Below are 24199 nucleotides of genomic sequence, written 5' to 3' on the forward strand. Positions count from 1 at the left end.
GACACCAAATAATCAACGGTCCAATGCATTTTAAATTGCTTTAAATTTGACTGACAACAAATAATGCTGAACATTTCTCTTAAAATGTAATAGCAATTAATTGTGTAATGTATAAACAAATGTGACGTACTCAAGCCTTGTATTGGGCAATATTTACATATTAAACATCACACAGTGTAGGTGCCTTAACTGCATATAAAAAAGCATGTTTGCTGATTTCCTCAAAATGCAAATTATCACAACATATTTTTTATATACTTTTCTTATTTTTACAAAATAATGAATGTCTGCATTCAATACTTTTCTTAGTTGTCGTTTAAGCTGAATGTTCTGATGGAGAAATTTCGGTCAATCCGAGTGCAAATGCTGAGGTACAAAGGTGCACTTATGCACCAACATTAGGAAACTTGAGTAAACACTGACCTTTTTTTCCCCTTTTTTCAGTTTATTGAGGGACTGTCTATATAAGCCTTTCCCACTATCCTCTGCTCTGCTGACCTGGAGTCTCCTCTGCCAACATGCAGCCTCTTCTACATGTAGCCCTCCTGTGCTGTCTAGGTAATATAATTTATTTACCACCAACCCATATTTATAATCATAAAAATCTAAAATATTAAATGTTTTAACATGCTTTTTAATTTGTTTTCTATCAACAGCCACAGTCTTTGCAGTCCCCACTGTAACAGTCAAGTGGTGCGTCATCTCAGAGCTAGAACTACTGAAATGTCAGGACCTGGCGAAAAGATCTCCTGTTTTCTCTTGTGTGCAAAAATCTAACACCCTTGCATGCATTGTGGCTATTAAGGTATGATTAGGAAAGCACGGACTTGTCACTATTTCTGCAGATCGTTGTGACAGGGTTTCAGATTAAGCTTCTCTGGTGCCACATTAATGTTGTTAACATGTTTGTTATTATTTCTACTAGCACTTTAAGGGTACAAATAAGAAGTATGGATCATGAAACACTTCACTCTATGCTTAACTATATATATATTTAAAAAAAGGTTCCAAAGCCATTCCCAAATCTGGGTTTAAGAAAGAGAGTTATGGAAAGGAGTTTTGATGTGACATTTGCCAAATCATAGGAAATTGAATGCAATAACCTGTTACATTGTTAGCTATATTTTCTGACAGGCTGGTGAGGCAGATGCCATCACTCTGAAGGGAGGGGACATTTACACAGCTGGACTGAACAATTATGATTTGGCCCCCATCATTGCTGAAGAATACACAGGAGGTATGTTTTTTATCACTTATTCACTATAGCAAACATTAGCTAATTTCTGTTAACAATTCTCTTCAATCCATCTCTGCCATAGCCAATGCTGATACATGCATCTTTAGTGTGGCTGTGGCAAAACAAGGCACCGGATTTGGCCTGAAAGACCTTAGGGGAAAGAAATCATGCCACACTGGCCTGGGAGACCCTGAGGGCTGGAATCTTCCTATTGGCACTCTGTTGAGTCACAATGTGATTAACTGGGCAGGTGTTGATAACGAACCTCTACTCAAAGGTAGGTTTAAGGCCATAGAAAAAAGCTATTCTAGCCTCACTTTTACTTACCAGTGAATGATCAGATAAATAAATACATAAATATATATTCTCAGCTGTGAGTGAGTTCTTCAGTGCCAGCTGTGTCCCTGGGGCTCAAGGATACCCAAACCTGTGCCAGCTTTGCAAAGATTGCACAGCGTCCTCAACCAATGACTACTATAGTAATGCTGGAGCCTTTAAGTTTGTATAAAATGTTATACCTTTACCCATTATGGTAGTATATTAAGGAACTATTGTGACCACAAATATCTGGTGTACTCAACAGATGTTTGGCAGAAGATGCAGGACAGGTGGCATTTATGAATCCTACTAAAATTCCAGGTAAGAGGACCAATAACACGAGATCAGTCACTGTTGTGAAATGTGTTAATCTTTAATTATGTTTATTTTAAGCATTTCAGAAAAACAACTATGAGCTGCTATGCCAAGACAACACCAGGCAATCTGTCGACAACTACAAAAATTGCAATCTTGGAAGAGAACCAGCACACGCTGTTGTCACCCGCAAAGACGGGCAACTGACCGAATTAATCTGGACAAGTCTTACAACTGTCCGCGTAAGAGATATAAAGAAATAATGTATATACAACTAACACCTCCTATAATAAAAAAATCAATAATAATATCATCTCTTCAAGGGATTCAACTTGTTCTCCTCTGAACAATACGGGGGCAAAGACTTGATGTTCAGTGATGCAACATCAGTGCTTCGACAGGTTCCAGCAGGCACAGACTCCTTCCTGTATTTAGGTGCTGAATACATGAGTAAAATCTACTCCCTCCTCAGAGGTACACATTATTTGACCTTGTGCTGGACATTCAAATACAAAGCCACAGTTCATTACTTGATGCCTGGTTTGACTTTTCAGACTCGCCCAGCCAAGACTCCAACCCCACTATTAAATGGTGCGCGGTTGGACACGCTGAGGTTGCTAAATGTGACGTATGGAGCGGCAACACTATAACGGATACCGGGAACACTGCTGTTGAATGCCAGTCAGCTCCAACTGTGGAAGATTGTTTCAAGAAAATTATGGTATAAATGACAAACTACTTTATGTTGATGTTTTGTATTTTTGTTTCATTCTGACAAGTCTTTCTCTCTGTAGCGTCAAGAAGCTGATGCAATGGCAGTGGATGGGGGGCAGGTGTACACTGCAGGGAAGTGTGGTTTGGTTCCAGTTATGGCAGAGCAGTACGAAGAAGGTTAGCTTTATCATACAATACAAATGGACAAAATCCAAACGTCATGTCAAAAATAAAATAAAAGTATATATGTTTCAATTTCACAGCTAAATGTGGTTCTCCAGGAGGTAGTATGCACTTATTTTCTGCATTTAATATTTATGACGTTTAATAATAGTAATAATAGTTTTACTTCTTGTGTTATAGTGGCAACATCCTCTTATTATTCTGTGGCCGTGATTAAAAAGGGTTCGGGAGTGACCTGGGGTAACCTTAAAGGAAAGAAGTCCTGTCATACTGGTATGAGCCGAACAGCAGGTTGGAACATCCCCATGGGTCTTATCCATAAAGAAACAAATAACTGCGACTTTAGTAAGTGCAACACACACCACACATACAGTTCGATAGAATCAGGATACCAGGACTATTGCTCTACTAATCTTATATTTTTCTCCTTGTTAGCTCAGTTCTTCAGTAGTGGCTGCGCCCCTGGAGCAGAGCTTACCTCTCCATTCTGTAGTCAGTGTAAAGGCAGTGGAAAGACTGTTGGAGATGACGCAAAATGCAAAGCCAGTGCAGATGAGCTGTATTACGGCTATGCTGGGGCTTTTAGGTGAGAAAAGTTGTATGTCTTTTGACTTTGTTTTATGTAAATATATTGTCGTTAGGGGTGGAAGGTAACAAATTACAAATACTAACTTTACTGTAATTAAGTACACTTTCACTTGGTTTTATTTCTTGTTTTGTAGATGTCTTGTGGAAGATGCAGGTGATGTGGCTTTTATCAAACACACAATTGTTGGGGAAAACACCAATGGTAAATGTCTGCTTTTAAACAGAACTATTTTACAGCACTGATGATGAAAGATTAAAACAATTATCTTCATATTTAAAGGACATGGTCCTCCTGAGTGGGCGAGTGGATTGAGGAGTGAAGACTTTGAGTTGATCTGTCCTGGGAACAATAATCCAGTGCCAATTACTGATTACGAATCATGCAACTTGGCTCTTGTACCTGCACATGCTGTAATAACGAGGCCTGAAAGCCAAGAAAAAGTAATTCGTGTTCTCCTGGATCAACAGGTAAATTTTGATTTTGAATATTTGCTTGTTATTTTAGAAGGTGTATTTATTTGACAAGTTCTTGAAAATTAATCTTAAACCATTTTTCAGGCAAAGTTTGGGACAAACGGCAATGATGACAAATTCAGGATGTTCCAATCAGAGAACGGAAAAAACCTTCTCTTTAAAGACTCCACTAAGTGTCTACAGGCGGTAGGCGCTAATTCATTTGAAACATTTTTGGGACCAAACTACATGACTGCCATGAACTCGCTCAGGATATGCAGCGCTCTTACCCCAGGTAAGATCCACTCACAAAAAAATCATAGGTTGTTGTTAAACTACCTTTTACTTTTTACATATAGTGTTTTTAATGTTTTTTTTTTTCTTTTCCTTCCTGATAGATCTAGAGAAATCTTGCACTTTCCAAACCTGTAAAGATTAGGGAATGTTTTCCAAAAGATGTCAAATTCTGTCCACTGTCGAGTTTCTGCAAAAGGTCCAGCTAAAACATCTACAACATAACAGTCTGTTCCTGAGTGTTTTGTTTTTCTTTGATGTCATTTCACAAATAAAACACATTCAAATTACACATCTTTATCTTCTCAAATAATTATGCCTCAAACTGCATGAAATTAAACATTTTCTTGGTGAAGACCACAAGATATATTATACAGTTTAATGGCAGCATTGTACCTCGGCCCACCACTGTACTGTACTTTAGCGGGCTGTGTAGTATGATATGTTGGGGTGAACATGACAAATGAAGGCTTTAGAGAAATATTGCAATAAAACCTTGTAATTAATGTATTATACTGTGTACTTATCAAAACTCAGTTAAAGGAGACAAATAAGATGCTATGCTTTTTTCGGGTATTAAACTAGCCCCACAGTGGGGCACTAGTTGAAAAACAGTTGTGTCGCTAGGCAAGACACTTCACCCACATTGCCAAGTATGAATCTAATGTGTGAGTGAGTGGTTAGTGGTGGTCAGAGAGGCCGATGCCACGCATTGGCATTCTCAGTTCTGTCAGTCTGCCCCCGGGCAGCTGTAGCTACAATACTAGCTTACCCCCATCCAGTGTGGAATGAATGAATAATGCACGTGAAGCATTTTTAAGTGCACATATAGCTCTATAGACAAATATGATGCATTAAACCACAAAATATCTGATAACCCAAACCTGATTGTCATTAAAGATGTTTTCTACACATTTATTTTTGGGGCAACATGACATTTTGAGAACCCTAGATGTGTATCTGTCTTTCAAATAAGTACAACAAAGTACAGGAATGTGGGTGAGGATAAGGGGTAATTTAAAACACATTTTCTGAGCACTCAAGCCTAATTTGTAGGACAATACAGGATTATTCAAACATACATGAATCAATCAAAAATACAACTTTGAGTATGATAAGGGTGAGATGAGGAAACCCAGTTGGAACAAGGATAAAAGCTCATTAAATTAGATTTTTATAATGTAATCCATATAAAGAGTTTGAAAACAGATCCTCAAAAAGCGCAGGTATTTGTTTATTTATTTTTTTGCAAGGAATGTTATCTTGATTTCTAGATTATACAATTCGCGTGCCGGCGCCACTAAAAAGGTGCTCCAATCTCTAAACAAGTGGGGCGAGGGACAGGTGCCTAAATGGCTGTGCTGGGCTGAGCTGTACGAAGCTATTTGAGGCTAAAACTTAATTTAAACGGTATTGGTGTTTCATGTGCGGCCACACGTGTTTGGGGCATTTTCATTCATTCAGTCGCTCACTCGTCGCTTGTGCAAAGTGTTTGTGGTTCTTTCTAGTCCTGAACCACATGACTGAGCTAACAACGTCATTATAATTTTCCCGGAAGTTGCCCATGCGGCTGCTCGGAGGCTACCGGCTCCGCACATTCAGCGCTATGGCCTCGCTGTGAGTGTCCTCAAAGGCACTGGGTACACACCTTACCGGCAATCCGTAACCATCGACGCCTTGATCATGGACCTCCAGTCCAGGGGGTTGTTTCGGGGTCACTGGAGTAATCAATAGTATTCCCAAAGTATTGTATTTCTCCATTTTGATCACTGTCACTCTTGCAACCCGGGGATTTAAACTGCAGTGACAGAAGTGGCATTCATCCATCTGCCGGTTAGCCTAGCACGCTAAGTCAAAGACCAAGGCCACATTACTTTTCTGAAGAAAAGGAATACAATCGTGAACAGAAGACACTGGCCATTCAACCTGTGGTACCCGAATTTCTATCAAACGACACAAGAGTTATTCATTCCCGGTAAGAACAATTCACTTGTCAGTAATGTTGCTAGCCAAGCCAAGGCTGGCGACATTATCTCAAAGGCACATTTAGCATTAGCAGACCAGGCCTAACCGGCTGTCATGGCTCTTGTAACTTATGGAGACACAACAAGCATAACATTTACACTGATGAACAAACATGTCGTTGTAAGTTGTGTACTGTCAACTGCAGTATTGTTTGTCAATGTACCCAAACCAGGTGGGGCGAAATTATATTCAAGCTAGCTGTCGAGTCTGGTGCTGATGCTACCCGGTGCCATCAGGGTAGAGAGGTGTCTTTCAGTCGAAATAATCCAGTGTGAAAGTAACAAATATCGCTTTTAAACCAAGCTTCCATGTCGAGTTTTGAGTGTGCACTCATGATCGGTTTTAATTTGCAGCAAAGTTCAAATGGCCTGTTTCTCTCCCAAACCATCCAGTGCTAAGATGCTAACCTTAACAATTGCTTCATTGTGATAAACTTTTAAGCTATATGACAAATGTTGCCGTTCTTCCTCTCATATTAGAAAGACATGTATAACGTGACTGTTAATGGCCAATAAAGGCTAGTCCGGTGACTGATGCGACACGCAATATTTGCTGTCTGCTCGGAGGTGCTTAGTGCTAGTAGCAGGCCAAAGGAATGGGATTTTATTGCTAGATAATGAACAGAAATACGGTTTCTTTGCCAATCACATCTGATTTGATTAAGCCTTTAACTATTTCAAGAATCACTGTTGTTTTAGTCTGAGTCACAGATTGGTTGATGCTCTGTGTTAAACAAGCATGGCACTGAGCTAGCAGCTAATGCACATCGTACTTCGGTTCAGAGCAGGTGTACACAGAATGACACGTATACATGTCATATTACTGCACAGTATGCGAGGAAATTACCAAAATTATATATTTTTTGCCTCTGTTGAAATAGTTGCTGTAAAGTCTAGTATCTAGTAGTCCCGGATAACATGACAAATGACCTTTGACCCAAGGTATCCATTTTCTTAATGCCTCCAATTACATCAGTAAGGTCCCAAACCGTTAAACTTACAGATTGATATGAAACAATCGTTCCCCTTTACAGTTCTACTCCTTAATTAGATTTACTGTTATTGTTTGTGAAAACAGGTCTGAATCTTACATATACATATTTAAGCGTTTACAACACACTCCTCAAACTTAACTGGAACTTTAGACACTTGGAAATATGCAATAACCAAATGATTGGATATTCTAGGATCCCATGGTCATACACACATTTGGACCACTCCTTCTCTGTCGTGTTGTAAGACTGTTTTAATGCCGTTTGATATGTTATAAATATTTACTGGCTGTGTTTTGTTGTTTAGACAGACTGGCAGCAGAAAGCCACCCTAATGCAGAACCACAAAAGAACGTGAAATGAACAAACCACCACAGCCTATAACGGGACCTACTTCTGTCCCAAACCCTGCCCCTTCCCCAGGACTGACACAGGTGAGGTTCACCAAAGTTGCTGATGCCTTCTAAAGGGAACAATTAAAATGTACGTTGCCAAACTTATTTAACGCCTGTGTCCATTTCCTTTTAAGGACATAAACATTGCTATGCGTTTTATTGTAATGGCAATGCAGTTTCATTGCAGAGCCCTACCTTCCCAAAAAACATGGTTTTCCTAGCTTCACAGTGGCTTCTGACACACAGAACAAACCACTGCAGTCGAGTAAACCAAGAGCTACACTCACAATTGTAGCAGAATTTGTCAGTTTAGCAGCTACTTTCCCTTCAATGCAGCTGCACACAGTGCCGCAGACGGCACTCACAGCAGCTGCAGTACATTTAGGAGGGACTATGCTACCATAAGAGGTGAAGGCCAGTGAGGTGTGCCATAGTCCTGCAGATTCACTTCTTGGCCTTCACAAAGAACATTTATAACTTAACTTGTCACAAAAATAAACTCTGCATAAATGGGCAGCTTGTCTGTTTAATTTGGGGCCATTTGAAAAATGTATTCAGATGCCGTAGGAGGTAATTTAACTTATTCAAATGACATGATCCTTTACCATTTTTTTTTATGATCACTGACATGCTTCAAATAAGATCAATAATGCTTAAAGGTCCTATACTTGCCTCATTCAGAGGTGTCATCTGAACAATGTGGCATGTCACATCAATATCTCTGATCACACACCCCATAATACACATCTGCATAGATCTCTTGGCCATGTTGATAAAAAAAAGTGCAGCCCTTGCCAAATAGGTTGTCCACTCCTGCAAAACAGACAAACTTCAATCTTTTATTTAGCATATCATTATTTTTGTATCAATAAACAGAATTGTACATCAAAAGTGTGATTTCTCAAAATAATTTTATCCTCAGGCTGCCTACGGTCCTGGACAGACCACATCTCTTGTTTTTGCAACCCCTCCACCTCCACAAATGAACTCCGCGCCTCCACCAAGACAGGTATTGTTCAAAGCCTCTTGGTCTCTGTGACCATGTTGTGCTTCCATGTGCAAAAACATGAAATCCCCCACAGTTTGAGTTTGAAATGGCCTCTTGAGTTATGGCTTAGGACAAAATGTGTGCGATTGCCAACTTTCCTCTCAAACGTATATCTTAAATTCTGCTTTTCTTTTTGCTGTTCTACCAGTTTGCTGCAGGGCCCCGCACTTTACACCAACAGGTACTAACCAACCTTAAGTGTTTCTAACTCCCTCTTAACATCTCATGAAGTCGCATGCAAATATTAGTTTAGTTGTAGGGGTGTAACGGGTGCATAAATGTGACGATGCACACGGGTCTCGATGTGAAATTCAGAAATGTGCGCTGAAAAAACAATATTAAATTAGGACGTCCTGATGGTCTGCTGAGCGCGCTGCATATCCACAACGTTTATAATGTCACACGGTCAAATGGGAGCATCAAATTACTATCCCCTCATACATGCTCAAAAGTGCTTTGACAACATGCAATGTTAGAAATGTTTTCTTCGTAATAGAGACTTTCTCCTTTGTTACTGAGACATTAGCACTAAGCTATAGGCGGAGCGGACAAACCAGGTACACGCACTGCACAGGAGGAAGAATACGGCAAGTAGTGAGTTATCTAAAGAATTGTGCATTAATCATAAGTTTCATCTACTTTTTTACACATAGTTTCCTAGAACTTTTTAAAATGTATAGTTTTTGCGTGAACATCTGTGTGGTTGTGGTCTTGTGAGTGCAGTTTGGGTTACACACCTAGTCGGATCATAAATATACTGAAATTGGCAAGGCTTGTCTTTAGTCAATCAAGAATTGATTTATTTGACTACTGCCCCAGCACCGGGACAGCGCACGTTGACCGACAAGGCAGTGATCAACAGTGTGTAAGCATTTTCTAGAAATCTGCTTTACAATACCAAAAATTGATCGATTCTCAGTTATTTGTCATCAGTGGGGATAATGAAAATGTTCATTATTTAATTTCTTCGTCTGGGGTGCAGTGGTTAAGGCCGTTGCACATGTGTGGTTGCTACCTCTGCGGCGGCGTGGATCAAGTGCAGCCCTCAATATTTGCTTGTCTCGCCCCATTTCATGCTACAACTATCCTGTCTAGCCTTTTGCCAAAATAAAAACAGGATATTTTATTTAAGAATCGTAGGTCTTGAATTGTGCATTGAACCAAATCGTGAGATTTCTGAATCGTTACACCCCTATTTAGTTGTGATTTAGGACATTTTGATCATAAAGCCATCTGTGAGTGTTGATACGCATTACTACTTCATTTAGCCAGTGGTCACAACGTCTTAGTATTTAAAATCTTGTTACTGATGCATGTAAACTACACTGAAACTACCATCTGTAGGAATTGAGATTTATTGGAAAGTGGCAAAACCCTTTAGCTTGGACTTCAATACAGAAATACTACTTTTCATCTTCTCAATCTTGATGAACCCCACTTACCAAAATGTCTTGTCTCCATTTTCACCAAATTCTCATTCCTTCTCTTGCTTTCTGCTCATGTGTTTTGCGGCTGAAGGGTGGATACAGAGCACTGCAGGTAAAAGTCTTTCTCTTTAGCTTCTCTTTTTAAGAAATTGTAATTTGATCTGTTAAATACGGTTTATGTACTAGTATAACTCAAGTACTCGACACGCTGTGCAGAGTTCATGGTGGAGCTTTCCTTCAAGTAGAGCCATGTCATGCACATCTGTCACTAGAGCTATTGCTGATCTGGTTTATGTTTATACTACTTGTGTTACATACAATGGATTTCATATTGAAACCTTTTGCATATTCAATAAAGAGACTTACTCTGTATAACGAGTGCTATCTAAGAATATCAAAACTGTTAATTATATCTTACAATTGTCTATCACAAAAAGTGAGATACTTAATATTATTACTATTCCGATGCAAGAGTTTTTAAGAGTGTGCTTTATCAAATCAGATTTTCTAGTTTTTAAAATGATATTTGATATGAATAAATATAATACTACAACTATCAAGGACAGAAAAGGAAATGTCAGACTCATACTTTAATATTTCCCAGTGGATTGATACCAGTGGGTTCCAAAGTGCTGAAAAGAACACTGCTCTCCACATGGTACAGCTGCATGTATCCTCAGTATCACAATTCTAATCACTTGTCTCTTGTCTTCTATTGTTTGTACTTCAGGGTTACTATCCAAACCGGCCTGCTATGCCCACCAGTGCTCCAAGGGTACAGCAGAGCAGTGGCCCACGACCTGTAGCACCTCATGTCTATCCCCCCGGCTCCCAGATGATGATGATCCCCCAACAGCAGATCCCCTTTGCTGGTTCCCCCCAGGGCTACTTTATCCCCCCTGGGCAGGTAGGTTGATTATTCCTTAGCACAGTGGGTCTTAACCGTTTTCATTCGCAACCCCATAATACTAACCATTGGCATTCCCAACACCAAGGCACAAAAAAATATGCACTCGCAAAATTACAAAGTTGCCTGATGTCAAATGTCTTCAATTTTACATTTACAACTGCATTTGAAGTGTCATCTGTGAACCCCCTAAAATCACATCATGACTCCCATGGGGGTCCACCCCCAGGTTGAGAACCACTTCATTACCATGCCTCAGTGTTTATCCCACAGCTGCAGAAACCATAGTTGATATTACGTGTACTATTACGACCCTGCCCCCCTTCCCTACAGTGGAAATCATTCTAACTGCGTAATGTAGAGCCGTGTAATAACTTTTCAACTACCACTACAATGGGCTGGTAACGGATACATTTTGGTTGTGATTTGATCCATCCAAACACTGTACTCTGCTGCTTGCCAGCAATCTATTAATACTCCGCAACATTTATTTTTTAAACATTTTTTTTACATGGTTGATTTTTGTCAGGGAATTAGACATACACCAATGCTATTCCTTAACACACAGAGAACACAATTCAACTTAGAATTTGAAACGACACAGAAACATCAGACGTTTGTGTAGCATGCATGGGAGAAACCGCCGGGCCTCCTCGGTCTCACAACGTTTTTTCTCATGCAGGTTGGTTTTATTAGATATTATGGAATAGGCGGGTCACATTTCTCATTGGTCAGCTTCACATCAAGGTACTTGTCTTTTACAACAGTCGGTATTTTTCCTTAGAGATAAAGCCTTGGTAAATGTTTTACCCATTCTCCCCTGGGGTGTTACCCCCCCTCCCTAGGAGTAAACATTCCTCTGCTCCGTCTTTACGATACCTTCACAAATGCAGTTTGTCACATGCCGTTTTTCTCGTAGACTAATGATGCAGATAAAATATCACTATTATGCAGATAAAATACATCACAGAAATATAATCATATATTTACATTTATATCCCAATTTTCAGTACCGGACCCCATACATGGCAACTACTCAGCAGTATCCTGTGACAAGTGGAACAGCTGGGTTCTATCCAGGAACTAGCCCTGCTGAATATCCAGGTTTTGGTAGGTATTTATCCCTGCTCTCTCAAACAATCAGGCACAACCATGGCATTGTATACTTGTGTTCCATATAAAAGTCACCATAATATTCATCCTCAGATATCTTTATCTGCATGAATGTATGCATGTATGTCCAAAAATGCATTACATGATTTACAGTATTATCAAAAAATTAAGCTGGTCATGGTTTTGCTTGAGATGTGAACTGCGCGTGGTCTGGCTCAAGTGCTACGGCTTGTGTTCTTTCTAGTTTTCACTCGAAACCGCCATTACGGTTCCATGAAATGCGTTTGTTCTTCTGCCTCTAATTACAAAATTTACTGTGAGTTGTGAAATGTCACAAATTAAGACGCCAATGAAGGATGCAATATGTAGTTTGGCATTTCATGGGCCGGTTTTTAACCCCCTGCCTCCCCTAGATCTTCTCATTAACTCGTTCTGCATCTGTCTTTTCCCGTCCCCTCTGCTGCTTCCCTGCCTCTCCCGTCCCTCACTCCCTTTTCTCTTGTGCTGCGTGGTTCAGAGCCCTCTCTTGCTGCGAGGGAGAGGCGGGGTGGTGGGGGGAGAGGCGCTGCCCGAGAGAATGGCCGTCTCTCTCTCCACGGTGCTCCTCTCACCTCTCAGCGCTACCCCGGTGAGTAGTGGCGTGTGAGTGTGCGCTTGTGTTGTCAGCAGCTGCACCGTGGTACTTTCTCCCAAAGGCTTTACAATATCAATATACTTCAGCTTTGTGGCATCGATGCCTCATTTAAGTCCAGTAAATATTTTGCTACATTTGGAAGGAAACCTTTTTTGCATTGTATTAACTAGATTTGACTACATTCACACTCGGTCCAGGCACATGGTGTTGTTGTGTCGGTGGGTAAGACACTTCACTTCCATTGCCACAGCTTTAGTTTTCATAATGGTTTGTAAGTTTATATCTTAACAAATGGTTAGAGATTAATGTCACAGACTACACATTGTTTTATTTATTTGATAGTGTATTTGTTTAGGAAACACTTTTTTTTTTTTTTTTGCAGCAGGAGCATACTATTCAGCGCAGCCGCAATACGCTCCATCTGTCCAGCCTCCACCAATCATGGTCAACCCGGCTCAGCAACAGCAACAAGCTCCACCTCCTCAGCAAGCACCGCCCCCATCACAAGGCCCTGTAAAGAGGGAGCGCAAACCGGTAGTGTGTCTCAACAATAGGCTCTCACAGCTCTTGTTAAAATAGAGAATGGGCTAAATGAATATTCGCTGTTGAATGCAGAACATTCCTTTTTACGGTCATGTAACAATAGTTTTTATTATGATCGCTTGGTGCAACATGACCCGAGAGCAAATGGTCACATACACTGTTCGATGTAAGGAATGTTTTAGACCAAATTTCTTCTTATTTTATGTTGAAGATAAGAATACGAGACCCCAACCAAGGTGGACGGGACATTACAGAGGAGATCATGTCAGGGGGGCGTTCCTCCTCCACACCAACTCCACCACAGGTAAACAAAATCTTTTACATTCATTAACAATTAGGCAAGTTTTGCGACAGGTGGCCTATATGTTTTTTGCGTGAATAACTCCATTGGACCTCCGAGGAGATTTGTTTATAGTTTCTGTGTCTCCAGTCGCCATGCAAGGAGGAGGCCCCATTCTCCATTCACAAAATGTTTCACCATTTAACTCAACGTAAAATCAAACAACTCGGCATGTATCTTTTATCTGTCACAATTATGCTGTGGTGTTATACAGAAAAACCTCTGAGGGCATTGTGAGAGGGAACAGAGCTGGACACCTGACTGAGTCAATTAGTTAGGCTTTGAACCACTGACCAAATACACTCAATGTTGTGCATCCTAAGTAATGTTTGTAGTACTCATATCCCTTGTTTCATTTGACTCCCCCCCCCCCCCCCCCTTAGACCGCTCTGGCAGATAATCCTGCTCATACAAATGGAGAAGTGATGCTACCACAAAGAGGTGAATACTTTTTTTTTTTTAATTAAGTCCTACTTAATGGGTTTAGGGTTTATAACTATAAGAATATAAATGTGTACTAATTGTGTGTGTGCATTTTAGATCAAAGCATTGAACGTCCTTCGTGTGCTGATGCCTCACCACCTCCTACTAACACAAATACTGAGGTTCCCGACGAGGCAAAGCAGGAAATGGACACAGCATCAACAAGGGACATAGCTTCACAATCTGTAGACCTTACGCCACCTCCAGATGTGCCATCATCAATAAAGGATCAGCAGCCATCCCCTTCACCCGTACCAGAGGAAGAGACCTCTACTTCTGAGGAGGCACTTCAAGTTCATACTGAAGTTAGTGATACAGTAGATGCACCAGTGGGTCCTTCTGCATCACTAGCAACTGAAGATATGCCTGTCAAAAATGAAGATGCAAACATTTCTCCTATTGAGAAGGCACCAGAAAAAGAACAAAAGTCAGAAGTGGTTAAACCCGATGAGCCAGAAGTTGAAGCTTTATTGGAACCTTTAGTTGTAGAGGCAGCCCCTTTGAATACAGCAAGAGATGAAACTCTTAGTCCACAATCTACAACTGTTACTGAAGTCCTTGAGCCCTCAACCGCTACACAGGAACCTGCAGCTCCACAGAGTCAGAATGGAGATTCTAGTTCAGATGGAGATCTTAAACCTTCAGTTTCTGAGAAGGCAGAACCTCCTCTCCCCAATGGCTTTCCACAAGATATTGAGGAGATGTCTGAGGAAATGGCACTACCTGAGACTAAACCACTTGACAAGTCTGAAATATCTCAACCTCAGGAACCTTCCTCAGTGGAAAAAAATACTGTGCCCACCCAGGAGCAAGAAAATGATGAGGAAGAGGTGAAGAATGAAACGAGCAAGGCTGTTGCACCGCCCCCCGTTACCGCTTCAACAGAAGAGTCCACTATTCAAGGTTGTGGTGTTTTCCTTTCAAAATGAAGAGCATGAACTGTTCCATATCTAATTGGTCTGCATTTACAGCTGCTACATCTGTGCCAAAGAAAAAGAAGAGCATGAAAGAACTTGACAAGAAGGACTTTGGGACTCTCCTAGATGCCTTTACAGAGGTGAGTGTGATCGCAGCCGTGCGATGTGTTTAAGATTGTGGTGTGAAACTAGCAAAACTTCATCTCTGTTAAACTCTTGTCACTTATATTTATTGCTACTTTTATCCCAATTTCTCTTTTCAGCAGAAGGATACTAAACCCGTTCCTGAGCACGTGGTCGCTCCGGCTGAACCTTCCCCGATGGCACCAGTTGAAACTTCCACTGAGGTTGTAGACGAGACCTGGGAGGAGAAGGAAGACAAACAGAATGAAATTAAACGCAAAGCTGATGCTACGGAGCAGAAATATCAATATAAAGAAGGTAGATTCCAATATTTTTTTTCTCAGCCTTTTTTATTTGTTTTGACTAAATCTGTATTGTTTCAGAACAATGGAAACCAATTAATCCAGAAGCAAAGAAGCGGTATGATAGGGAATTTTTGCTGGAATTCCAGTTCAACAGTGCCAGTATGAATAAACCAGAGGGCCTGCCAACCATCAGTGACGTTGTTCTGGACAAGGTACATTTATAATCGTATTTCATTACAGTGCATTTGATCCCTGGTTAAGCTGTGGATTGTAGACTGTTGTTAGTTGTTTGGCACATCTACTCCTGCTTTGGTGACTTCTGTTGTCTGGGCCACTGAATGTCTGTGATGATGTTGAGGATCTGAAGAGGCAGTTTGTGCGCACAGATTTGTTTTTTTACATGAATATATAAATCTCCATTTTATTTCTTAGGCGAATAAGACACCACTGCGGCCTCCTGACCCAGCTCGTCTAATGAATGCTGGTCCTGATTTCACTCCCTCATATCTGGGTAACTTAGGAAGCAGATCAGTGGGAGGACCACGAGGCCCGGTAAGAATCCATTAGTTTGGTATATAGTATATGTGAAGAGTTATGACTCATTTTGAAAAAACATTCCAAGTATTTTTATTTTTGTCACCACCTTCTACAGATATTAATGAAAATAATGCTGAGTTGATTTTTGTTTACATATCATTTTCATTTCAAATAGCCTCCAGGGCCTCGCCGTTCTCAGCAAGGTCAGCGAAAGGAACCCAGGAAAATCATTAGTATGAATGAGGACATTCAGCTGAACAAGGCTGAAAAAGCTTGGAAACCAGCTTTGAAAAGGACTGTGACACGAGGCCGGGCAGAAGAGCCTGAGGAGGAGGATCCTGAACAGAGCAAGACTCAAGAGGTGTTGAAGCGACTGCGTAGTATCCTCAACAAACTCACCCCTCAGAAATTTCAAGACCTGATGAAGCAAGTGACAGAGCTGCCAATAGATACTGAGGAGAGACTAAAAGGAGCCATTGATCTCATCTTTGAAAAGGCCATCATGGAGCCCAGCTTTTCTGTAGCTTATGCCAACATGTGTCGTTGTCTCATGGGGGTAAGGCGACTGTCTTTTGAACTACATGTGATAAAAACACCAGTTTATTGTACATCGAGCACAAGAAATTATGTTTAGTTGACTAGCTATATTAAGATTGTAAAACTGTTACAACCCCGTTTTAAATTTCATACTTCAGTTACAACCTGTGTGTTGTGCCAGTGTCTGACGGTATCAATGATCTGAAGAAGATTATTTGACACTGCCCATGTCCATTACCACACATTAATGTGTCATTTTATTCACTACAGTTAAAGGTCCCGACAGCAGAAAAGCCAGGAGCTACAGCAAACTTTCGCAAACTTCTGCTAAATCGTTGTCAAAAGGAATTTGAAAAGGATCAAGATGATGATGAAATTTTTGAGAAAAAACAGAAAGAGTTGGATGCTGCGAACGAAGTAAGTGATTGTATTATATTAATAAATCTATTACCGGTAAATACATTGAAAGGTCTTATGACATTGCCTGCATTTCTTAGGGTGAAGAGCGTGACCGTTTGAAGGCGGAGCTAGACGACGCTAGAGACAAAGCCAGACGGCGATCACTGGGAAATATCAAGTTCATTGGCGAGCTCTTTAAACTAAAGATGCTGACAGAAGCCATTATGCACGACTGTGTTGTAAAACTGTTGAAGAATCATGATGAGGAGTCTCTCGAGTGTCTATGCAGATTGCTGTCTACAATTGGCAAAGACCTGGACTTTGAAAAGGCAAAGGTACATGAGAGCATAAACACCTTTTTCACAAACCTCTGTTAGATGACTTTAACATTTGTGCCACATGTCTGGGCAACTGAGCTTAACACCTTAAACTTCAGACAATAGTTTTAACTTATATTTGATTTAAACTTTTTTCTAGCCCCGCATGGACCAGTATTTTAACCAAATGGACAAAATCATAAAGGAAAAGAAGACCTCGTCAAGAATTCGTTTCATGCTGCAAGATGTCCTGGACCTCAGAAGGGTATTGTCAAATTCTTTATGAGATGGAGTACATTTGGGACTTTTCAAAACAAAAAAGTATTACAGTTTGCATAATTTTCTTCTTTAGAGTAACTGGGTGCCTAGAAGAGGAGACCAGGGACCTAAAACCATTGACCAGATCCATAAGGAGGCAGAGCAGGAGGAACACCGAGAGCAGATTAAAGTCCAGCATCAGCTTATGTCAAAGAAGGAGAGCGGAGGAAGAATGAGCATGGGCGGCCGAGGCCCACACACCCCTGGGGGCGGGAGGCCCAGCCAGCCTCAGGACGAAGGATGGAACACAGTCCCCATTTCCAAAAACAGACCAATTGACACCACTCGCCTCAGCAAAATCACCAAGGTAACAACAGGTGACGCTTGTCATCTGTACTTGATATATCGTACTTTTCGGGGTGTACAACGCTCCTGAATAAAAGCTGCGCTAACGAAATTTACAAAGAAATTATACATATATGGCTCCTGTCAATAAGCCGCAGGTGCCCACGTTGTATCATAAGATATTTATTCACACGCCGGTGGTCTTTTGAACCGGTGTACTCTCCCCTCTGTCCTTGATGATGCTGTGTGAGTTGATTTACCTGTGTGGTTCATCTGCTCCTGAGCTTGTGCTTGAAGATATTGAGATATTTACACAGAAACATTGTTTCACGGTAGTGATCCTCAGGTTTTCCGTGGGTCAGGTCTGGCCAAGAAAGTTCCATTTCAACGCGACAGGTTCTAAACTGCAGACCGCCATGTATCGCATGTCTGCGCTCCACGTGCGTCTTTGTGTTTCGCAGCGTCTAGATTCACTTCCTCATTGGACTAATTTCTTTGTGAATATGAGCCTGAATGTAATGAAACGGCTTTTGAAAAATAAAAGCTTTTTGAAGCTTAAAATACAGTGACCACAGACGACATGTCCTTCAGTGTGTATAACGCTTGCGCTTCCTGCTAGAGTGCCCCCGGTGGCTATTAGCCAGTATAAGTAACCGTACCTTGTAGTGGCCACAGGGCTCAAAGCTGGGGAAAACATAGCACCTTGAAGTCCAAAAAGTACGATACTTTTACATTTTTGTGTGAATTTCTTTGACGTGTGCGCATCTGGTTTTCTTGCAGCCCGGTGCTTTGGACTTTAACAATCAGTTGCTGGCTCCAGGTGGTAAAGGGATGTTTGGTAGCTGGGGAAAAGGCAGTAGTGGAGGAAGTGGTGCTAAACCATCTAGTGGAGAGCAAGGTAAACTATTAAACTGATAATTGTGTGTTTGATAGACCAACATAACTCTTATTAATCATGTCTTCACTCCACTTTTAGATTCTAGTCGTCCTGCTACCAGCACACTGAATCGTTTCTCAGCCCTGCAGTCTGGTTCATTGCCCGCATCGGAGTCTGATCGCAGAGTTCCTCAGAGGTATTCACACTGACAATCTCTGTTTATTGTAGGTCCTCTTTGCCTTCACTTGCAAACCTGGCCAGCCAGATTAAATCTCAAAATATTTGTTTCACAAACTCTTAAGAACCCCTCTGGCTGGGCTCTGTTTTGTTTGAGCCCGGCTGCTAAGTGTTGGGCCAATCACAACGTAGCATTGTTGTTTGGACATAAGTCAAAATGACAAACCTGGCGACACCGGCAGAGGTACTTAAGCCTATTTCAGTACATTTACAGACTATTTTGTTTTCTATATACGTGCACATAGAAACGCTTTGTGTATTTGAGGATGTGGAAGAAGTCTGCTTTTCGCTGACTGTACATAACAGTTTGGTCAAAGCGTACTCACTTGCTGGTTTGAGCTAAACATTTAACATTTGTGTTTTCATTTCCATAAATCTGACAACTAATTACTTAAAGTAATGATTTGATTTAAAGTGCTCATATCATGTAAAACCTATGACCTTTTAACCACATTTAACCACTATCTCTTACTCAGTTGTATTTTGATTGATTTGTGTTTGAGTCATTCTGTATTGTCCTGCATTTGAGGCTATTTTTACGTTCCCCTGTGTGTCTGACATTTCACAAAAGTTCAGACTCTAGATCATGCCTGTAGGATTCAAAAATGTCACATGGCCATTTTTCCACAATAAACATCAAAATATTAGCAGTTTTGAACAGAAAGTGCATGGATCAGTTTCTATGAAACTATTTTAGATCAATATTGCAGTTTACAATTAAGATGATGATATATGTATGTTATAGTTTAAAATGCCAAATATCTTTGTTCAAGGTTAATCAAACCTTATTTTTATTTCTTTAGATCAAGCTCCAGCCGGGAGCGTGCGCTTGGTGACAGAGATCGTTTTGACCGCTTTGATCGGCGGGAAGGACGTGATGGCGAGAGGGGAAACCGCCCTGAAATCACTAAGAGAAGCTTCAGCCGAGAATCTCAAGAGCGCAGCCGAGGAGGAGACGGCCGCAGCGCCATGGACGCTGTACGTCGTGTGGCCAGCATGACCGATAACCGCGACAGGGGCAGCGGCGGCAGGAGTAGCGCCGATGGGGGCAGCCGCGACAGGGGCAGCCGCGACAGGGGCAGCCGCGACAGGGGCAGCCGCGACAGGGGCAGCCGCGACAGGGGCAGCCGCGACCGGGGCAGCCGCGACCGGGGCAGCCGCGACGCAGGCAGCCGCGACGCAGGCAGCCGCGACGCAGGCAGCCGCGACGCAGGCAGCCGCGACGCAGGCAGCCGCGACCGGGGCAGCCGCGACCGGGGCAGCCGCGACCGGGGCAGCCGCGACCGGGGCAGCCGCGACCGGGGCAGCCGCGACCGGGCTTCAAGCAAAGATCCATCTTCTGGTTAGCATTTTAGTTTTGTTTGTACTATTTGGAATTAAATTGTTTACATGTTCTAATCTTCCTTTATTTTTAGTTGAGCGTGATAGTGTCCTTATGCCGCCTCCTAAACCTGCTTTGTCTGAAGAGGAGTTGTCGAAGAAGTCGAATGCCATAATTGAAGAATACCTCCACATCAATGACATGAAGGTAAATGAGGATCTAACAATGCTTTCTATAATTGTATTTATAAAAAAAAATCAAAAACACACTCAAACCACTGACTTGTATTTTGTCTCTTTGTCCTACAGGAAGCACTGCAGTGTGTTGTGGAGCTCAAATGTGTCTCCCTGCTTTTTGTCTTTGTCCGAGTGGGTTTTGAATCGATACTTGAGCGCAGCACTATTGCCAGGGAACGCATGGGACTGCTAATGCATCAGCTGATCAAGGCGGGGACTCTGCCTCCACAGCAGTACTACAAAGGGTGAGCTTTGGAGTCCTTTGGGAGACGCTTTGCTAAAATGATTTGTGGTTAATACTACTTTTGCTGTGCTGTTGTAGTTTGCATGAGGTCTTGGAAGTGGCAGAAGATATGGAAATAGATATACCTCACATCTGGCTTTACCTGGCTGAGCTCATCTCTCCCATGATACATGAAGGAGGGCTCCCTATGGGACAGCTTTTCAGGTAGTCACAATATTGTCTTTTTTTAAACGCACCAATTTACAAAGCTCAGTAATGAGTCCGTCTCAGTGTAAGATAAGCATGTCGTTTCCTGCTTTTGTTTTAGGGAGATTTCAAAGCCTCTAGTGCCTCTTGGAAAGGCGGGTGTGCTTCTGGTACAAATCTTAAACATGCTTTGTAAAGGAATGGTAGGTGAAGCCAGCTTTTATAAACAATTGATGTCTATTAATCAACTATAACAGGAAATAATTTTTCATTACTTTTAGACCCCAAAGAAAGTTGGGGCCATGTGGACTGAAGCAGGCCTGAACTGGAAAGATTTTCTACCCAGTGATGAAGATGTCAACAAATTTGTCACGGATCAGGTTTGTAGCATAAAGGTGTTTGTTAAATATTGCTTCAGATTTTAACATCATATTGCTGTATTTTAGAAACTGGAGTACACTTTAGGAGAAGAGGTAGCATCAAAAGACGGCAATAAACAAATTTTTACTGGCGAAGAGCTTAGCAAACAGCTGGAAAGACTCCTCCATGATAAAGCTGACAACCAGCGCATACGCGACTGGATTGAGGTGTGTAATTGGACTCATCATATTGTTTTTATTGACTTAAACTTAAATATTGAAGTTATTTAAAAAATGTTTTAGGCCAATTTGGATGAACAGCAAACTGCCTCCAACCAGTTCATCCGTGCATTGATGACATCAGTCTGTCAGTCTGCTATCATCTGTAAGCATTAATCGCCTCAAGTGGAATTCATTAGTGTAATTTTTTTGTGGCTTGGATTTTAATGTCGACGTTGTTGTCTCGTAGGTGATAACCCGTACAAAGTGGATGCAGAGCAGATTGGTCTAAGAGCCAGCTTGTTGCAGAGGTATCTTTATGATGAACAGAAAGAGCTGCAGGCCCTCTATGCCCTTCAAGCACTGATGGTACACATGGAACAGCCTGCAAGTAAGAACTAAAACTATTGGAAGCCAATATTCTAAACTTTGCATTGTCATTTATTTATTACCCTATTGTTCCAGTTAAGTGTCAATTATGGCTTTTGATTATGTCTTGCTGAGCATTTGGATATGGACCCAATGTCGAACTTGTTTTTTCCTCTAGACCTGCTGCGCATGTTCTTTGATGCCTTGTATGATGAGGATGTGATTAAAGAGGAGGCCTTTTACAAGTGGGAGTCCAGTAAAGATTCTGCAGAGCAGACGGGCAAAGGCGTGGCCTTGAAGTCTGTCACAGCGTTCTTCACCTGGCTCCGTGAGGCAGAGGAGGAGTCGGACAAAGACTAAATAATGACTTGTACTAGCCACTGCTGTTTTGGCAAGGCCTTGACCTGGCAGGAGGTTGTAAGGAGACCTGAAGACTCTTATTACTATCAGTCCTCAATGAGGATACATGTGTGTTCTCCTTTGAGGGATGGACTCAACAATCACTTCTCTCTACTCTCTGATCCCTCATTGTCCCTCCTGCTTGTTGCAGCAATTGTCCTCATCTAATAAACTTGAAAACTGGTGCAGCAGGAATGCTTTGTAACAAGGTTTGAAACATGCCACATCACTACTAGACTTTTTTTTTTTTTTTTTTTTTTTTTTTAAATCAATGACACATGCAAGCTGCTGTTTTTATGGTTCTAGATCATTCTAATGCCTCCCATTGTGTGTAAAGGAGGCATGGGGTCTTCTGGACATGGGGATCATGCCATAATGTGTTCAGTCCAAACACAGCTTTTGTCCATCACTTTGTGTGCAGCATGACTGAAGTGTGTTTATAATAATGATACAGATGAAATGTTGACAGGAAAATGTAAATTGCTAATGAATCTTAAATTGACGAGAGTTTTTAAGCAAACAGTTATATTTTTTTCCTATTGATGGGCCTCACAGAGGACACTATGACTTTGACCGTGACTTACTACAGGATGTCTTAATGCTTCCTCAAAGCCATGGTCTCTCAGTAAGTAGTAACTGGCCTGTCTTTTTCTTTTCTGAAGCTGTGGGAGAGACATTTACCCAATCATTAAAACTTGAAACCTGCAGAAATTGACTTAATGAAATATATACATTAAAAAACAGAAATGATCTGATAGCTTTTTCTACTAGAGGTAGAAACTATTTCAGGACAGTTCTGTAAATATATAAAGATTTTTTTAGTTTTATTTTTCAGTAACAGTAAATTGCTGATGTAATTGCTGTGTATCCTTTTCTGCAGAAAGCATTGTCCAGATGCAGAGAGGTGCTTTAGATAATCCATTGATTATTAGTTTTATTGTTTTGTAAATACTTTTTTTGCTTTCTTTATTTAAGAAAATAATGCTTCTTTGCATCTGAAACTGGAAAGATGAGTTAATGGGACATTGCAAATAAAGGACTTCTTAAAACGCATAGTGTTGTACTCTTCATTCGATAATGGTCATGAGTCTTTATATTTATGTGTCTGCACAAGTTCACATCCACAGAAAGCATGTGTTCTTCCTCTTCTGCTCTTACACTTGCTAAGCCCAGTCTGGACTATTACTGTCTTTCAAATAACTAGATTTACACACTTCAAAAACCTTTCATGTTGACCTACAGGACCATTTCTCGTTTTAGCCTTTGTTTTGAGGCCACTGGACGGTTTGCCCCAATGGATCTACTATAATATACTTCCCCCTGACATCGCGGTGAGAAACGTCCTTACGTTTCCTCTGCGGTGTTTTGAAGGAGGGAGTCCTCTGTCTGGCGGTGGGAGGGAGGACTGTGACACCGCCTTGCGTTGATGACGCTTGCAATTGGGAGACATTTGGACAGCCTATGTAACCCATATCCTGGCGAGCAACAAATGTTGCGTCTGCGCCTCTGAGCAAACGCAGGAGTTGGGGACGTAGTCGCCGTGATGCTGTAGCTGAATGCAGTGTGCTCCTGGAGGCTTCTGGTGAAGGCATTGGACACATTAAGCGCGTTATGATGAGCCGCCTTGGCCCGACAGGTACGTACCATGTGCCTCATGAACCGCACTCTCGGTTAAGGGCACGCGTCGCTGCAGGTTTGGCCCTGTCTGTGTGCATGGGTAGATCACGAGCTGCCCGAGACCCCCGCATCCAGCCCGAGACCCCCGCATCCAGCCCGAGACCCCCGCATCCAGCCCGAGACCCCCGCATCCAGCCCGAGACCCCCGCATCCAGCCCGAGACCCCCGCATCCAGCCCGAGACCCCCGCATCCAGCTCTGTCCTGCGCTGCCATCATCATTCTGTTATTGTGGCCTGCTGCAGGCGATGACGCGGCGACGTGTTGCTCAAACCATCATCTCTAAAAAACACCACACATCGGTGCGGGGCCCAGTGCGTGGCCAGGCCAC

General features: G+C 41.7%; 2 protein-coding genes and 2 non-coding genes across 11 annotated transcripts; all 4 read left to right on the forward strand.

Annotated features, from left to right (window-relative positions):
• The first annotated feature begins 404 nt into the window (after positions 1–404).
• Positions 405–4394, forward strand: tfa (transferrin-a). Its single transcript, XM_072441477.1, has 17 exons — positions 405–558; positions 657–805; positions 1135–1237; positions 1320–1514; positions 1609–1735; positions 1821–1876; positions 1949–2112; positions 2194–2344; positions 2425–2591; positions 2665–2761; positions 2848–2868; positions 2948–3112; positions 3203–3353; positions 3490–3557; positions 3636–3823; positions 3914–4103; positions 4207–4394. The coding sequence occupies exons 1-17, from the start codon at positions 519–521 to the stop codon at positions 4245–4247; spliced, it is 2073 nt and encodes a 690-aa protein (XP_072297578.1). The 5' UTR covers positions 405–518; the 3' UTR covers positions 4248–4394.
• Positions 4395–5666: 1272 nt separating this feature from the next.
• eif4g1a (eukaryotic translation initiation factor 4 gamma, 1a) lies at positions 5667–23246 on the forward strand. 8 transcript variants are annotated; one of them, XM_072441478.1, is made up of 33 exons: positions 5667–6077; positions 7426–7552; positions 8436–8522; positions 8710–8742; positions 10080–10100; positions 10719–10895; positions 11906–12005; positions 12526–12636; positions 13025–13176; positions 13397–13489; positions 13909–13966; positions 14066–14911; positions 14980–15065; positions 15189–15366; positions 15432–15565; positions 15786–15905; positions 16066–16446; positions 16698–16844; positions 16925–17161; positions 17304–17408; positions 17496–17768; positions 18527–18644; positions 18723–18819; positions 19664–20202; positions 20276–20388; positions 20490–20662; positions 20740–20865; positions 20969–21050; positions 21129–21227; positions 21294–21434; positions 21510–21591; positions 21676–21816; positions 21973–23246. In XM_072441478.1, exons 2-33 carry the CDS (start codon positions 7478–7480, stop codon positions 22152–22154), a joined length of 5307 nt encoding a protein of 1768 aa, XP_072297579.1. In that variant the 5' UTR covers positions 5667–6077; positions 7426–7477; the 3' UTR covers positions 22155–23246. The 8 variants fall into 8 exon arrangements, with proteins under 8 accessions (XP_072297579.1, XP_072297581.1, XP_072297580.1 ...); XM_072441480.1 differs by having other exon boundaries at positions 15192–15366; XM_072441479.1 differs by having other exon boundaries at positions 7430–7552.
• On the forward strand, positions 15658–15722 carry LOC140356961 (small nucleolar RNA SNORD66). The gene has a single exon (XR_011926261.1). It is a non-coding gene; the product is annotated as a small nucleolar RNA SNORD66 (small nucleolar RNA).
• Positions 17196–17263, forward strand: LOC140356962 (small nucleolar RNA SNORD66). Its single transcript, XR_011926262.1, has one exon. It is a non-coding gene; the product is annotated as a small nucleolar RNA SNORD66 (small nucleolar RNA).
• Positions 23247–24199: the final 953 nt, after the last annotated feature.

The sequence above is a fragment of the Eucyclogobius newberryi genome, unplaced genomic scaffold (genome assembly GCF_026437365.1).
Source record: "Eucyclogobius newberryi isolate DKJ021-1_F unplaced genomic scaffold, fEucNew1.0.hap1 SCAF_12, whole genome shotgun sequence".
Taxonomy (NCBI): Eukaryota; Metazoa; Chordata; class Actinopteri; order Gobiiformes; family Gobiidae; genus Eucyclogobius; species Eucyclogobius newberryi.

Coding starts and splice junctions, on each gene's coding strand:
- eif4g1a (XM_072441478.1), top strand. CDS start 7,478: ATGAACAAACCACCACAGCCTATAACGGGACCTACTTCTGTCCCAAAC. Junction 12,006..12,525: donor TGCTGAATATCCAGGTTTTG/GTAGGTATTTAT, acceptor TGCGTGGTTCAG/AGCCCTCTCTTGCTGCGAGG. Junction 13,177..13,396: donor TAAAGAGGGAGCGCAAACCG/GTAGTGTGTCTC, acceptor TTTATGTTGAAG/ATAAGAATACGAGACCCCAA.
- tfa (XM_072441477.1), top strand. CDS start 519: ATGCAGCCTCTTCTACATGTAGCCCTCCTGTGCTGTCTAG. Junction 806..1,134: donor CATGCATTGTGGCTATTAAG/GTATGATTAGGA, acceptor ATTTTCTGACAG/GCTGGTGAGGCAGATGCCAT. Junction 1,238..1,319: donor TGCTGAAGAATACACAGGAG/GTATGTTTTTTA, acceptor TCTCTGCCATAG/CCAATGCTGATACATGCATC.